Below are 17,745 nucleotides of genomic sequence, written 5' to 3'. Positions count from 1 at the left end.
TCCCTGTCAGTTTTTACAGCACTTGAAACTTTTGGCATCGTTGTCCGTTGGCCATGAGTTCTGTAGCTGAGCTGTTTGTGCTTCTTGTAGGTGAGAACTGAACCTTTGATTTCCTGATTTCATCTGATTTGCCGTGTAGCTACCTGGGATTTCGAGCCCAGAAGGTACTGGGACAATACCCATCTCATCTCCATCGGGGTGTCACTCCAATGGAAAGTCTTGGGCAGTTCTGTGATGCTGAAAGATCCTCTGACTTTTCCGTTTTGGGAAGTCATTTGACGAATACTGTACTTAAAATTGCTTATGTTTTGTGTTAAAATAAGCAGTTGGATAATCATTTTTTTGTGTGGCTTTTAGCCGTTCAGTTCCTTGAGCGGTACTTTTGCTTTTGGCACTTTATTATCAGAGAGACATTGATGAATGAATTACAGCGACAGGAGGAAGAAGTGGAATGATTGATCAGTGACAGGACTGAGGTGAGTTGCAAAGAATGGGATTTATGTAGCTGGACTGAAGGACAGCAAGTGGGGAACATAATTTTATCAATATTTTCAAGTTTATAGAGAAAAAACAGTAACATGGAAATTTCTTTTTGGGAGGGGGAAAGGTGAGACTGGCTGGGCTGATTGATTTAGGAAGCCAAACTGTGTTTGGCTTGCTGGAATTTGGTTTTCTAGAAAACACTCATCTCTATTAAGGCATTTAAAAGAATCGTGTTACTCTTCAGTCTTCATATGGTCTTTGATTTTGTTGGGCATGGTGCTGTGTTGAAGAGAAAACAAACCTCACAAAGAAATAACCCTTTTACCCCATTCCTATATGCACATTTTCCCTGTCCTTCCCAAATGGTTATTATCAAATAAGCTTATTATATAATAATTTAATTATTTAATAAGAAGCTTATCATCAAATAAGCTTACACTGGTTATTTAGCTCAGGTCGAGCTGTTTTCTTCCAACTCGAGCACTTTTCTGCGTCTGTAGCTCAGTATCTTTCCAACTTCTCCCCCTTTGCACATAGTTAATCTGCACTGGTCTCCCCCCTTCTGCATCATTTATTCAGCAAGTCCTTGTATGTAAAGAAAGGGATTGACCTCAGCTGTTTCCAAAATATTGCAAATCAATTGTCTTCTTAATTATCAGTTTTCTTACAGCGTTTTGCTTTTAGCTTGTTGATGTTACGAGATTGTTTAAAAGTGAACGAAATTGGTAGCAATTTCTTCTGTCACCTTCATATCCAGTATGTTAATTGGCACTCGGTACTGTTGATCATGGGTGTCTTACAGGTGCTCATTAATCTTCAGATGCTGTGAGGATTCACCTCTGTTTAACAAGGATTTTTAGGAAACCAAATCTTCTCTTTTCCCTGTTTTCAAGAGGAAGGAGGCAGTGCCAGGCAGGTATCGCTATCTCTGATCCGTATACTTTTCATGTTTTCCATGCTTTTTAGCTAAAGGCTCCTTGTATGGGGAACCTCCAGGGCAGTGATAGAGTCACCAGCCCTGGAAAGGTTTAAAAGTTATTTAAACAAGGTTCTTAGGGACATGGTTTAGTGCTAAAGTTGGGTTATGGTTGGACTTGATGATCCTGAAGGTCTCTTCCACCCAAAATGATTCTATGGTTCTATTCTATAATCGGGGTATTCAAGTTCAGGTTTGTCATAGCTGATGTGTGTCTTGATACCACTTCACACCATTCTGTATACTGGTCTATGGTGGTTTGGTAGCAGACAATTCCCAACTTTAGGATTTAAGTGCAGCTTGGCTCCAAGTCTTCCATGTGTCCCATGGTTTGGGTTTGACGCTTGGAGGTTGTGGTGGCTCCATCCTTGAAGATCTTCAGAGCCACCTGGGCATGGCCCAGCTTGTGTGGGGGTGTCGGGCCAAGTGGCCTTCAGAGATCTCTGCCAACATGAACTGTTCTGTGATACGGTGATTATCTCCATCATCCATGGAAAATGTGGGAATTCTGCATGCAAAACAGCCTTGACTTGGTGAAATCTTGCTTAATTTATTGCTAGTTCCCACTTCCAATCACCAATTTGGGTTTTGAGATGGTGGGGAAAAAGAGAACATAAGTTCACTTGAGTGGTTTTTGATTATGTTCTCACTCTTCTCCAGGTGCAATTTCAGTCCAGTGTTTTCATTCCCATCCCTTTTCTCATCTTATTTCTTCCATGGTGTCGAGGGTTTAGATTGTGGGGTGACAATAAAACCCTGGCAGATGTATTGTTAACCTTGTCTCCCCCCTTCCCACTCAGCACAGGTGATCGGGAGGGAAAGAAGGACAGAGAGAAGAGAGTTGGAAAAATTGAAGATGTTTTACTAATGCTACTAATAAGAATAGAGAAAATAATACAAAATATACGAAACCAATCTTGAAAGTCTCAGCAACTGCAGAGCCGGCACCCAAAGTCCTGGACTGGACTCTGCAGCCAACCGGAGCTGGATTCAGTCTGTCACTAGGCCTCAGTTTGCAGGGACGACTAGCAAGGTCCTCTCCTAATGTCGGCCGAAGGGAAAGGGAAAAAAGGGACGAGATCCTCGTGATCTCCCACTTCATATAAAGTATTCACGTGAATGAGATGTTATACACAGTAGGTCAGTTTCTTGGTCACTTGTTTCTCATTGCTGGTCTTGCTATATGTCCATCCGTGCTTATCAATAACCTCGCATTCCATTGCTATGTTCACCAAAACATGTATCTGGTTCTCCAGGGTAATGTAGTTAATATGAAGCTTTAGCTGACAGGCAAATTCACTAGAAGAGAAACTTGTTTTTTAACAACACCAGGACACATGGTTTATACTCAATATGTCTCAGTCCCTTTGAGACAAAGGGTGGTGCAGAAAATCAGGGTCATCTGCCGGGGTTTCTTTCTGCTACTCAACAATGTGGTTATGAGGACGACAGCAGCACTAAATGTAAATTAAATTATCTTACTGTTTGTCAAGCACTATTTTACTGTGTTAACGAACAACGATGAGAGGATCCAAGTATAGCCACAACAAATTTAAGTGTTATCAATAGTGTATCAAAGTGAGTTGAAATAATTCATGTGGACTGAAAGAGCATTTAACTGGCTTTGGTTTCGAATATATGTATTTAGAAGACGGTAAACAGAGTGGGGACAATCAGAAGTAAGCAAAAAATACTCCAAAACTTAGCAAGTGGAATAAACTGAAACAATAGACAAACTAAAAAATAGTTTTTAAAGTGGTAACGTAATCACTGAGTGGTAGTAGACTTGAGTGTGACAGTGTGGAAATATCACATACATCAATTCATTTGAAATTAATAAGTAAAATGAAATACCTCTAATAATACAGTGAAGCTATTTCTTTCAGTTCCTTCCACTGCTTCGGTAATATCTACTTGATTCAACCCGTTTTCAGTTTTTAACATCAGCGGCTGTGTGTTTCCACTCCTTCTGATCTCTCTTTAAACTATATCACTGCCAAAATGGAAAAAAACCATAATTCATCAATGTAGGGATCATAATGAAGGTATTTGTCAGGAGCATTCACTGGCGAGGGAGTAAATTTCTGAATGTGTTTGTGGATGTGAAGAACTCGCACGTGTATCTCACTCCAAGAATGTGTCTCTAGCCATCTGCGGTTGCTGCTTGCTCTAAGTATTTTAGAACATGGGTGTCACAACCGACCCCAAATCAAAATGACCCACTGGCAAATTCCTTGTCTTGTGGAATTTGCATCCCTTAGGGCAGGGGTGTCAAATTCACTTTCACCGGGGGCTGCATCAGCCTTGCAGGTGCCTTCAAAGGGCCAAATGTAATTTTAAGGACTAGATAAATCGCAGAATCTCAGAATGTCAGGGGTTGGAAGGGCCCTGGAAAGCTCATCCAGTGCAATCCTCCATGGAGCAGGAACACCCAGATGAGGTTACACGGGAAGGTGTCCAGGCGGGTTGGAATGTCTGCACAGAAGGAGACTCCACAACCCCCTGGGCAGCCTGGGCCAGGCTCTGACACCCTCACCAGGAGCAAGTTTCTTCTCATATTTAAGTAGAACCTCTTGTGTTCCAGTTTGAACCCATTACCCCTTGTCTTATAATTGGTTGTCACTGAGAAGAGCCTGGCTCCATCCTCCTGACACTCACCCTTTCCATATTGATCCCCATGAATGAGTCACCCCTCAGTCTCCTCTTGTCCAGCTCCAGAGCCCCAGCTCCCTCAGCCTTTCCTCACACGGGAGATGCTCCACTCCCTTCAGCATCTTGGTTGCCCTGCGCTGGACTCTCTGCAGCAGTTCCCTGTCCTGCTGGAACTGAGGGGCCACAACTGGACACAAGATTCCAGGTGTGGTCTCCCCAAGGCAGAGCAGAAGGGCAGGAGAACCTCTCTGACCTACTGACCACCCCCTTCTAACCCACCCCAGGTCCCATTGGCTTCCTGGCCACAAGGGCCCAGTGCTGGCTCATGGTCACCCTGCTGTCCCCAGGAACCCCAGGTCCCTTTCCCCTGCGCTGCTCCCTAATAGGTCATTCCCAACTTACACTGGAACCTGGGGTTGTTCCTGCCCAGATGTAAGATTTTTCTGCCCTGAAGAAGCACCTAGTGGAGGGTTATTTGGATTTCTGCTCATTGAATTCCTGGACTGTGTAAAAATCCTTTATCCCATCTATTTTTACAATTAATTTTTGAAAATTAAAATAACTGTTGAAAAACCTTTGAAGGGAATATGTCAGATGAACTGTAGATTGGAAAACTTGGGCCCAAGTCAGTGAAGAAGAGTTTTGACAAATACCTTGTTGGTACTGAGGTTCTAGTTTGTTGTGGGATGCGAAATTAAAACCTTCCAAATTTGATGTTAGAGGCAAATGTTTAGCAGTGGTTTCATTTGAAGGCAATTAAGCCCAACTGTAAACTGCCTGTGACCTTTAAACAAGCTGCCTGATGCTTCTGGTGCTATTTGCTCTAAATTTGTGATTTTTATGTCATATAAAGCAGAGCTGTTTTTTCAGGTTTACTTAATTGATCTTTATTTTCTAAACAGTCACTACATGTTGTTGTAGGTAGTAAGTACTTAATGAATAGATTTGGCTAAGTAGATGTTAACGTCAGAAAGAACTATCAGATAATCTGAACCAAATTGTATGTATTCCAGGCCAATATTTTCATTATTATTTGACTGTTATTTTTGATTTGAGTGTGACTTGTAATAAGAGAAACAAACTTCTTACAGAGTTAAGAGAAAACAAGAAAAAGGAGGTGATGGGCATTCCCTGCCATGTCTTTTGATACTTTTTGCTTGTGGGAAATCAGCTGTTAAATGAATAACAAGATGTTTGTCTGTTCATTCACCTTTGGCTGTTTTTGCTGGAGCTTCTCTATACACCCCAACCCCTGACAAAAGAACATATTTGGCAGCTCTTTGGCCTGGAATTACCCAGGGACTCAATCACAATGCCATTATCTACCCCAATAATGATTTCTTATTTCTATTTAGACAGGTGGGTGTAAGAAAGAGGCTTGAAGGACCCTCAGGTGCTTTTTCTAGACCCTTTGACACTTGTAATTCTCTTCCATATGTCTAATTTTTCGGTTCTCTGAAAAGAAGTTGCTATTCCATTATCAGTATTAACCAGAGTCTTATAGTGATAACTCTTCCCCTTTATATACGATTCTACAAGTGTTAGTGCTTTTGTTAATATGAACAGCACATGGTAGGCAATAGAATTATTAAAAACTACTTGGAAAATCGAAGCCAAGGGGAAAAAATCTAATTAAATGTGATACTATTGCATGTTTTTTAGTGCCTTTAATCTTCATTATCCAACATACCTACAAGAGTCATGATTAAGAAAAATAAAGCAGGGGTGGTGTATTAATCGCGTTAATTAAATCCTCTGTTCTGTGTGTGCACGGGGTGTCAGCAACAGGGAGAACAAGGTTCTGCTCCCTCGCTGACTTTTTGGATAACACAATATTGTGCGGAATCTCGCTGTGTCCCGTCATTTGGATGTTCCCTGTGTTTGCAGGATTGTAGCCAGCGGGTCAATGTAAGGGACTGGGCATGCAAGGCTGAATGTGTAGAACCAGGTCCAGTTTTGGGGGCCCCTCTGCAAGACAAGGTATTTAGTTTTTCTTGTAGAGAACCCTTGGGATGGCTGGAGGTCAGAACAACATCATCTATAAGAAGATGTTGCAGGAATTAGGTTTGTTCAACCTGTAGAGAAGTGTGGCTGGTGGTTTTTTAAAGTTTAGCATTCCAATGTAAAATTAGTTTAGGATTTACAATGTAAAATGCTCTTGATATTTAGTGTTGATTCTCACAGTATAAACACATTCAACCCCAAATACTGAAGTTTCTTTCTACAACACACCTTTTCCTTGATTTATTTCTTTATATTGTAAGCAGAGGAGCAGCATCTGCATAAAAAATGCAAAACTAAGGGTTTTTTCTCCTAAATTAAGGTTATTTGTTGTACTCTGGCCTGTCTCCCACTCATTTATCTCCTTTTGTGATATCAGGGTTTGAAATGAGAAAAGGTTACGGACAACTCGTTGAAATGATGTGCCCGGGTAATAATAATAATAAATCTTCATGACCTTCACAGTTGAAAGTATTTTTATTGTATATTTGGGTCTCTAGCCTGATACAGGTGGTGGTTGTAACTGGCTGAGTGGGGGCTTAAAATTGCCATCTTGATTTTAATTGAGCCCACGATAGACATAGTCCCTGTTATGAATTCAATTTGAAAAGTCTTATTTGTTTGCCGTCTTGCTCTCAGTTCCCATCTCGTTGTTTGTGGCTGTTGTCTCTGACCCACCACGGGCATTTTCCACGTCCTCGCTGCTTCTCAAGACAGTTGAATATCTTAAGATGGCCCAGGTGGATACTTGGACTTTAAAACCAGTTGTAAACTACTTTTACTCGTGTTTCCAAGCAGTGAGCAGAGCTGTTGTTACTGCTTTTCCTATTCATTTTCTGCCTCACCTTCCTTTCTCCATCATCTCTAGCTCTTCATCTCCCCATTTCTGGAGAGCAAAGCCTTTGTGATGACTGTGGTTATTTGCTGAAAATGAGATTTAAGAACTGATCTTGCCCAGGATGGTCCAGGTCAAATACAAGTTGTCGAAGTTTTTCTTTTAACAGTTCCATTATTTGATCTATTTCTATAGTATTTTAAGTTCTGTGCATTCTTTGTAGGCGTCTTTGCATCATTTTAGTTGCTTATGCTACTGCTTTGTGGTAGGTTCTCCTGTACATAAATGGTTCTAAGCTCATGTTTTATTTTCTGAAATACAATATGAGGTGCTGGTTTATACCTTGCTTGTTGCTAGGATTTTAATCTTAAAACTACTGAAAGGAAAAATTTGCACTTAGTTTCAACATAATGTTTATATAGATTGCCATCTAAACCAATTGGAGGCATTACCTTGACTTCCGTGAACGTGGTTGAGCCTGTAGTTACTTTCCAGACCCAAAGTCTTCTGAACATGAAAGGTTTGAGTTTTGTCTTTGTCATTGGTGGTGATGGGGAATAAAACACCAGAAATGAGCAATTCATTGGGGGCTCCCTTAAGTTAAAAGGCTCCAGGTGAGCATAATATTGAAACTGGCCTATGGGGAGTTGAGTCATTGTGTTTATCAAGGACACAATTTCCAGCAAATATGAAGTATCAGAAAGGCCATCACAAAAAACCCACCCAGTAAACCCCACCTAGTAAGTCCAAACCATGACTTTGTCCAGAAGAAGGAAGTCAATGTGGGGAGTGTGGAGTCTTTGAAGTGCAATACACGATTGACTGTTCCGTTTGTTTCTTAAAATATGTATTTGAGAGCTCTATGTTGGTCTTAAAATTAATTTTGAGAATAACTAACTCTTTAGGAACTGGTGAGGTGAAAATAGAGCTGAATGATCTGAGGGGAAAGCTTTACATGTTTTGTTGCTTGTGTTTTAGATAATCCTTTTCCTGAGTGACTTGGAACTGCTTTAATGTCATTTTCCTGCTTGTTTTCGGTTTTTCACTCACTGTGTTTTTATCTCTCACCTTTTCTGATTGACGAACGTTCTTCTGATCTTGTTATTGCTTTGGTGCATTGCTGGTGGCTTCCAGGGTGGTGATGGATCCATGACCCCCCGTGGGGACTGGGGAGATGTAAGTGCCTTTGGAACTGGGATATTTGGGATATGTCTAAACTTGCCGAAGGAAGCAGATAAAAATTAGCACTTTACACTTCTACCAAAGGTTCTACCAAGCTCTGTCTGCTGGGCTGTCTCTATTAGTAGGTACTTTGGCATCTCAGGTCTTTGGGGAGAAGAAAATTTGCATTGTTTTGCTTCATTTGTGGTGTTGATTTGTCAGGTGTTTTGGCCAAACTTCCGGAGTTGTTCGCAAATAGATATTGGGAAGAAAGAAGGTGGATAGTGCTTTGTGTCGAGTGAGAGGGACCCTTTAAGTGTTGGTGGGTTTAGGAGGAGCCTGTTCAGTCCTCTGGGACCATTGTCCTTATTAGAGACAGACTTTTGAGCAGGGCCTGTTATGATAGTACAAGGGGTGATGGTTTTTAACTAAAGGAGGGAGATTCAGGCTGGACATGAGGAAGAAATTGTTGGCCCTGAGGGTGGTGAGAACCTGGCCCAGGTTGGCCAGAGGTGGTGGATGAACCATCCCTGGAGACATCCCAGGCCAGGCTGGACGGGGCTCTGAGCAACCTGAGCTGGTGACGATGTCCCTGCTCATGGCAGGGGGGACACTGGGGGAGCTTTGAAGGTCTTTAACCCAAACTATCTGATGATTCTATGAACCTAGGCCCAGGCTCACCATGCTCAACCCGATCTAGGTGAAGATGTCCCTGCTCATGGCATTGGGTGAGCTGTGAAGGTCCCTTCAACTCAAACCATTCTGTGATTCTGTGTTTAATATGGTGACACAAATTCCATCTCAGGCCTGAGCTCTGTCCTGAAGACTGGCAGCAAGTGCACGTTGTCGTAGTACACGCAGATAAATGAATTTGATATTTGCGGACTTCATCGCAAAATTTTTTGGGAGGAAGGAAGAAGCTTCCATTTGGAAACTACTCTTAATTGACAACACCTGATTACCCCAGAGCTATTTCAGGGTAATTCCTGACTTGGAGGCAAATTAAGTAATATATTGTTGATGAATGTCCTTTCAGTATAGTTAATATTTACTGATATTAAGGACCAGACCTTAGCTGGGCTCTCTGCTTACTTTATATCCTGCCTTTTCATTTGTAATATTTAGCTGATGGGTTTGCTGTTAACTTAAATCCTCAAGTGCAATTGTCTTATTTCACTAATACTGTTCAGTATTTTCAGTTATTAGGTAATCTTATTTTTAAAATATTTAAATCTATGCTTCTTACTGTAAGCAGAAGAAGCTGTTTGTTTCTAGTTTCTAAATGAGATTTTGGACCCTGCAGAAGAATGCCATTATTTTTTCTTGTTGATTTTATTAACTGTGGAATTGCTCTATTAAGCAGTTAAAAAGCCAAGTGAACTGGGTGAGATGCAAACTGATAGTGTTGCTTTTATGCACTGATTCGTTATTCCTGGTGGCTTTTGTCCATAATTGTTTGTAGGATATAAATGGAAATCAGGTTCCTCAGTCGAATTCCCAGTGAATGTCAACTGGTCACCACTGAAATGCATCAGCAGAGAAATGTCACCTATGGTCTCTATATCTTCCTGCATGTCTGGATCCTTGTCCGTTATTCTGTTGCTTGTATAAAGTTATTTTCCTTAATATGAGATGAAGATGTGACCTCCTAAGTTTTTTCATTTATGTCATGACATCGCTTGAGGCAAATAAACGTGAACCCTTTTCTCCCTCTTTATAGGATTGGGAACAACATTTGGTCATTCTGTAATGAAAAGAATAAAAATAATCAAACATTGTCAGTGGATTTTTCTAACACATTTCGACTTGATAATATTCCTGTTTTGTGATAAACTGCTCTTTGATTTGGATTTAATGAACTGTGTTTTAACTAACTTGCTTTATACATATGCTCAAAATATTTGAAGACTGCTCATTAAATCTGATTTGTTCAGATTTTGTTTTAATATTGAGTTTTCTTCTAGGAATAGAAATCAAGACTACTTGAAATTACTCTGCTTGCTAAGGGTTTATCTATAGAATGACCATGGTGCTCAGATGGTCACCTAATTAAAGAGGAGGTCTTAAAAATGAAGGAATTGACCTTAAAAAGTTGTTGTGCGTTCTCCTTGCAGGTGTCAGCGGTGGATTCATTGGAGGGTCCCCTTCTACAGGTGGAGGGATTGAGTGATTTGAGACTGGAGCTGCACAGTAAGAAGATGAACATGCACTTGGTCCTGATCGATGAGTTACACCGTCACCTTTACATCAAATCAACCAACCGAGTCGGGCAGCGCAGCAAGGAGAAAGGGAGAATGAGGTGGGTTTGGTGTGAGGTGAACTGAGGGCATCGTGTTTAGGATAAAAGAGGACAACGTTCTCCTTGGTATAAGTAGAGAGTTTTCTGGGAGAATGCCATCAACTCACACCTCAACCTTTCATTTTTGGCAAGCAAGTTTCTCATGTTCGTGGCTGCAGAGAGCAGAAAAACTCCAAATATATTTATGTACCTTCAAGCCTGTGAACAGTCTGTTCTTGTTCTCCCACATTTTAGTGATTCTGTTGGGTTTGTGCTGCTTCCCGCAGAATGATGATGAGGTTGCTTCCTTTTACTATTCCTTTCCTTCTCTGATCCATGCACCTTTTTACAAATGTCATGATCATGAGGCTCAGGTCGGGCAGAGGGGAAAATTGCTCAGCTGTTCTAGCACATGTCCAAGGTTTAAAAGACTGAGAGGTAACTATAAGGTTACTACCTGGAGGGTGTAGTATTGAAGTCTGAGCAGCGTGTCTGTGTCTTTCTAATTTATTTTAAGATGTTAAAACTCCTTAACTGGTCAGTGCCACTGATCACCAGAAGTTCAGCTTAAGTATAGATGCCTGGCTCTTTTTTCTCCTTAATTTTGCAAATTCTGAAGTTGGAGGGCGATAGAGTTGAGAAGGAAAGAAGAAAAACAGTGGTCAGAAAAGAGACACACAGTATTGGACAATAGGTTCTGTCGAGTTAGGAGAGGAACTAAACAGGGACAGGGAGCAGAAGAGGAGCCAGCATATGATAAAGATGCAGAGAAAAGATTAACGAGCATTTTATTATGAGAAGGAATAAAAAATGCATAGCAAAAATAAAAGGATAAAGTGTTAAGTTGCATTAAATGAATTTATGAAGTATAAGATTGATTGAAGTGGAAATTTCTGTGAAGGGGAGGGTTGCTTGCAATTCTTCAGTCTCTTCCTTACTCATATTTTTAATTAAAAACAGACACAAAGCTTTGGTGTACCCAGACTATGTGACTGCTAATTAAGTACAGTTTTGTATGACTGCTACAGGCACCCTTATCTTTTTCTGGTTTTGTATCTTTTTCCACATTCCCTGTTGCACATAATTGGAAAGCAGCTCTGTGGAGAAGGACCTGGGAGTTGTGGTCGATGACAACAGGGTGACCATGAGTCAATGGTACCTGGGGTGTGTTAGGAAAAGTGTGACCAGCAGATCAGGGAGGTTGTTCCTCCCCATCTGCTCTGCCCTGGGGAGGCCACATCTGGAGTTCTGGGTCCAGTTCTGGGCTCCCCATTTTAAGAAGGACAAGGAATTACTGGAGGGAGTCCAGTGGTGGGATACAAAGATGCTGAGGGGTCTGAAGCATCTTTGTGATGAGGAGACACTGAGAGAGCTGGGGCTGTTGAGATGGAGAAGAGAAGCTGAGAGAGGATCTCATCAATGGTTATAAATATCTCCAGGGTGGGTGTCAGAGGATGGACCAGACTCTGTTAAGTGGTGCCCAACGCCAGGATGAGGGGCAACGGGCACAGACTGAAGCACAGGAGGGTCCATCTGAACATGAGGAGAAACTTCTTTCCTTTGGGGTGCCAGAGCCTGGCCCAGGCTGCCCAGAGAGGTTGTGGAGTCTCCTTCTCTGAGACATTCAAACCCGCCTGGACACCTTCCTGTGCGATCTGCTCTGGTGACCCTGCGTTAGCAGGTGGGTTGGACTGGATGATCTACAGAGGTCCGTTCAACCCTAACCATCCTGTGATTCTGTGACATTTGAGAATATGAACTCTTACATCAAGGACTGTGTTGTTGCTTTGCTTCAGTGTGCTGCCCTAGCCTGGCTGTTGACCAGCATGCAATAATGTTTATGGAGAGGAAAAGGCCTCAAGTTGCACCAGCAAAGGTTCAGATTGGATATTTGGAAGAATTCCTTCCCAGAAGGGGTTATTGGGCATTGGAACAGGCTGCCCAGGGCAGTGGTGATGTCACCATCCCTGGAGGGGTTGAACAAACATGGAGTTGAGTTTCTTAGGGACATGGGTTAGTGCTCCACTATAGGAGCCTTCCCTGCTGCTTTTTCTTATAGATGATTTCCTTATGGCATTTCCCTGCGCCATCCAACTTGATGCCTTTCATTATCCAGCTGGGACAGCATGACATGTTTTCGGCAGATAATATTATATGAATTTATTGTGAAAATGGCCAGGTCAGAAGTCTTTGAGTAAGAAGCTTCATTTGGAGAGGGATTCATGTAGGTGTGCTCAGAACAGGAATAGGAAGGGGTTGAAAAAGGATGGAAGTTTCTAGTGGGAACTAGAGAAGCTTCAAGGATTAAGTGGTTGACCAGAGCTGTGGAAGTGGGAGCATCTCTTCTGAATATGTGCCTTTCTAGAAAGATCTTAATGATTTCATGCTAATTTATCATTGTGCTAGGAGTAGTTAATTGTGCTGGAGGTGAATGTGTCTATTGGGAAAGAATCCTGTGCTGTGGCAACTCCAGTGTGCCTGTGCCCTGATCATGTTGCTGTGACCAGCGGGAAAAATCTGGGGTACTACTAAATTCAGGGAGTCCTTAGGGCACCAAATTTTGTCTCTGATATATAGTGTTCCCTCATCATGGTTTTTTTGGCCTTTTCCCTTTTCAATCAAGTGTATATATGTAAACATCTGCTTGGATTTTTCTGTGACCTCGTGCTTTAAGTTTTATAAACCTCTTGTATCAAAACCATTATAAATAACTGTTGCTTAGTCTTATGAATTTGATGAATAAATGAATTATTTGTTGTGAATACTAAACTGTTTGCTTCAATTCTTTCCTCTCACAGTTCACTTGTGAAAGACGCCTCTCCTGTGCCTCTCATGGACGTCACTAACTTATCTACACCTCGAAAGTTCCTCGAAACGTCCCAGTTCAGTACTCCTGGGAGCTCCAGCAGTGAGTATCCAAGTCACACGCATTCCTCACAGAATTCATTTGTCCATCTTCAGCTGGTTTTGCAGGAATAATAATGTTATCATCCACTGTTCATGGTTGGCTGCTGGTGGGGGGGTCCTGAGGCAAAAATTTGGGAAGGGATTTGTGCTATGTCATGGAATGAGTGAGTGGTGTGTGCTATGTGCAGGACTTCGGCAAGTCATCATTCCTCACCATTCCTCACTTCCCCATCCACTTGAATTAAATACACTTAGTTTTCTGTGCCTTTTTTGATCTGGATCTTGGTATCTTGGGCAGAAGAGAGATTTGCAGTCAGTTTCGTTTTCATAGAGGTTTCTCCTACGTTGTTTCATGTAGACAGGCAGGTATGTGGACATGTTGCACAAGGTTTTTGCTGTCTTGGAGCCAAAAGGTCAAAACTTCTCCTTGAGGGAACTTGAACTTGGAACTAAAGGTCTGTCTGTGCACAGGAATAATCCGGTGGTCTTTGTCTACCTGCTACTGCAGCGGTCACGGAGCAAAACACTCGTTTCGTTGATGCTTTTGTATGAGGCTTTCAAAGTGCTGCACAGATGGAAAATTAATCCTCATATTGTTACAGTAGATTAATAAGTGGGGTTGCCCTTGTTTAACAAATGAATAAAATGAAAAATACAGAAGTGACCTACATCTTTCCCTCCTGCCTTTCCCAAGTTGACTGTTTCAGCATTGCTCAAATGTAGAGAGTCTTTGCTTTTCTCATCCTTACAAATCCTGTTGTCCTTTTTCTTTGGCTGCCTGTTTCTGGTTGTTCTTGTTGTGCTTACCTCCCAGACTCCTTCCTTTGATCATTCTTGTTCTTTGCTCTTGTAGGGCTGTTCATTATTCAGCCCTGCTCTGGTAGGGTTGGCTGGTCTCTGATGCTGAGGTTGTACTTTTACATAGCGGAGGTTTGTGAGGAGTCAGTGATGTGTCAGTACAAACTTTCAGAGCTGGAAATGGCAGCTTGGTCATGGAAATCTGGAAGAGAAGAACTGTATGAAATTCTGGGGAAAGAAACCCAAGAATTCCTATTTTTGTCTGTGTCATCAGTGTGAAGTTTCTTCCTAAAGATCATGTGATTTTGGGGAGCTGAGAAAAGAAACCACATAAAACTGAATCCCAGTCTGACCACTGTAAATGTTAAACTTCTTTTCCATTAGTTAGTTCTATAGTGAGTGCCATTACTTTGCACCTAGAATATTAATTCTCCGTATAATAAGAACAAAAGCCTGAAGTTATGGAGCTGATAGGGATTTCTCATCACACCTTACAGCCCAAGAGACACAAATCAGTGGTGAGACTGTGTTTTCAAAGAACAGTTTTTAGGTTATCAACTTTTTTTAGTGGTTCCCTTTACAGTATAGCATATACTTGTTGATATTTATATGTTTAGGTGTCCAGCTCTGGGTCCTCAGCACAGGACACACATGGACCTACTGGAGAGGGGCCAGAGGAACCACATGAATGATCCGAGGCTGGAACAGCTCTGCTGGGGGACAGGCTGAGAGAGTTGGGGTGTTCAGCTGGAGAACAGAAGCCCTACAGAGACCTTATTGTGGCCTTTCTGGACTTAAACAAGCCTTTAAGAAAGATGTGGACAGACTTTTGAGCAGGGCCTGTTGCGATAAGACAAGGGATGATGGTTTGAAACTAAAGGAGGGAGATTCAGGCTGGACATGAAGAAGAAATTGTTGGCCCTGAGGGTGGTGAGAGCCTGGCCCAGGTTGGCCAGAGAGGTGGTGGATGAACCATCCCTGGAGACATCCCAGGCCAGGCTGGACAGGGCTCTGAGTAACCTGAGCTGGTAAAGATGTCCCTGCTCATGGCAGGAGGGCACTGGGTGAGCTTTGAACATCCCCTTCAACACAAACCATCCTGTGATTTTTATGAAAAAGATGTGTTATTAATTACTTTTGGCAGCAGAACAAGAACTGGCCCTAGCATCCTTAGAGCATAGCTAGGTAAGTGTTCTCTGACCCATCTGAAACTTCTAAAAATTAGTAAGTTCTTTTTCTATTTGCTTGATGCTATGTTGAATGTGTTTAACATCACCTGTCCCAGCCTGCCCTGATAAACAGTTATTTCGTACCGTATTTGAATGAGGGTTGTAGGCTACAAGCAACAGGTCAGAACCACAGGAATGCTCTCTAAGAACTGGTTTGTTTGTGAACATTAAGTTGCGTTGCTCATTTGACTCCAAAGGCTTGAAAACAAAAGCTCTTGTGGTTTCATCCTCAACTGCAGTCGGTTGTTATAGGTCGGCTGAGAATCTGCCTTAGAAATTGTCCTTTCTTGGACTCTTCTCTTGTTCTTCATGCCCAGAGCATCGGAGAATGTTTTACCTGGCTCCTTATTACACTCCGTACTGTTCAGTGAAGTGGTGGGTGAGTCTCCCAGGCTGGGCAAGATCTGGATTAAAATCAAAACCATTTGATCAGCATAAAGTATGCATATGGTTTTGCTTCAAGTGCACAATGTACTTATGCATATTTTTCCCACGTAATTTTATCGAAAAGTAGCCTTTTCCAGGACTGTGCAACTAGCAGCGGGTTTAAAACTTATGTGTATGCATAACAAAAGCTGTTTCTGCCTTGAGTCGCTTAAGTTCTTTGGCTTTTTATTGATGAAACAAAGCGGCCGTGCATATTAATACGTGTCGTTATAAAGCACTGACTCATTCAACCCATCTCAGCAAAGATGCCAACATTTTGAGTCCTTTCTGCATTCACTTCCCAGAGGAGATGTTACCTTGTGCTGTAGAATCTTTATAAAGAAATTAAAGCTGTTCCTGCTGCATTTAAAATAAACAAACCCTTCAGTAACGTTCACCTGAGGATTGTAGATAGAGCAGTTTACCACTCACATTTTCCCTTCGTGCCAGTTCAGAGAAATAAATTCACTTTGAAATTATATTTCTCTGCTTGAACCTTCTGTACTCCAAAGAGTATTTATGAAGGTTCCTGCTTTGCCAGACTCTTCCTGGAACTATAAAACGTGCTCCCCCAGTACATGGCGAACCCAAGAGAGCCCTTTCCCGAAAAAACCCTGAGAATAATTTTGAGAAAGTCAACAAAAGATGAGCTGAGGTGGTGATAAATGATCTTGTTATTGGTGGCGTATGTAAATTTTATGCTGAAGAGATAATAGACTTTAGCAACCCAAACTTCTCAGCTCTAAGAGAAAAATGTTGCTGCCAGATCCAAGCAGCATGGTGGCTTCTGAGGTCAAGTCTAGTTACACTCATGGCTCTTTCTTCATGAGCATTTGACACAGTCTCCCACAGCATCCTTGCTGTGAAACTGGGGGAGTGTTGGCTGGACAACCGGTTAGTGAGGTAAAGAAGCCAGAGAGTCGTGGTCAATGGGGCAGAGTCCAGTTGAGGCCTGGATCCAGTGCAGTGCCTCAGGGGGCAGTGCTGGGGCCGGTATTATTCAATATAGTCATCAATGATTTGGATGAGGGAATAGAGTGACTGTCAGCAAGTTTGCTGATGACACCAAGCTGGTAGGAGTGGTGACACTGGAAGCTGTGCTGCCATCAGAGACCTGGACAGGCTGGAGAGCTGGGCAGGGAAAATTTAATGAAATAGAAGAAGGGCAAGTGTAGAGTCTTGAATCTGGGCAGGAACAACCCCAGGTTCCAGTGTAAGTTGGGGAATGACCTATTAGAGAGCAGTGTAGGGGAAAGGGACCTGGGGGTCCTGGGGACAGCAGGGTGACCATGAGCCAGCACTGGGCCCTTGTGGCCAGGAAGCCAATGGGACCTGGGGTGGGTTAGAAGGGGGTGGTCAGTAGGTCAGAGAGGTTCTCCTGCCCCTCTGCTCTGCCCTGGGGAGACCACACCTGGAATATTGTGTCCAGTTGTGGCCCCTCAGTTCCAGCAGGACAGGGAACTGCTGGAGAGAGTCCAGCGCAGCCACCAAGATGCTGAAGGGAGTGGAGCATCTCCTGTGTGAGGAAAGGCTGAGGGAGCTGGGGCTCTGGAGCTGGACAAGAGGACACTGAGGGGTCACCTCATTCATGTTTACAGATATCTAAAGGGTGAGTGTCAGGAGGATGGAGCCAGGCTCTTCTCAGTGACAACCAATGGTAGGACAAGGGGCAATGGGTTCAAACTGGAACACAAGAGGTTCCACTTAAATTTGAGAAGAAACTTCTTCCTGGTGAGGGTGGCAGAGCCTGGCCCAGGCTGCCCAGGGGGGTTGTGGAGTCTCCTTCTGTGCAGACATTCCAACTCGCCTGGACACCTTCCTGTGTAACCTCATCTGGGTGTTCCTGCTCCATGGGAGGATTGCACTGGATGAGCTTTCCAGGTCCCTTTCAACCCTTGACATTCTGGGATTCTGTGGTACTTCTGTGTAGATGAAAACATGGGGAGATCTGTGAACCTGGTCGTGCAACATCCCTGCAGGAGCCAAGCTTGAGGGTCCA

The 17,745-nt window shown here is 42.7% G+C and overlaps 1 protein-coding gene across 1 annotated transcript in view; it reads left to right on the top strand.

Annotated features, from left to right (window-relative positions):
* Nucleotides 1-17,745, top strand: part of EXOC4 (exocyst complex component 4) — a gene marked incomplete at its 3' end in the record, with an annotated part of 427,875 nt that overhangs the window by 37,445 nt on the left and 372,685 nt on the right. Inside the window, exons 4-5 of the mRNA XM_080363326.1 lie at nucleotides 10,223-10,407; nucleotides 13,185-13,294. Of these exons, the coding sequence (XP_080219452.1) occupies nucleotides 10,223-10,407; nucleotides 13,185-13,294 (295 nt within the window). The remainder of the gene's footprint in view (nucleotides 1-10,222; nucleotides 10,408-13,184; nucleotides 13,295-17,745) is intronic.

Source organism: Nesoenas mayeri (genome assembly GCF_963082525.1).
Source record: "Nesoenas mayeri genome assembly, chromosome: 1".
Lineage (NCBI taxonomy): Eukaryota > Metazoa > Chordata > Aves > Columbiformes > Columbidae > Nesoenas > Nesoenas mayeri.
Note: the sequence above shows the minus strand (reverse complement) of the source record. Positions and strands in the feature narration are given on the sequence as shown.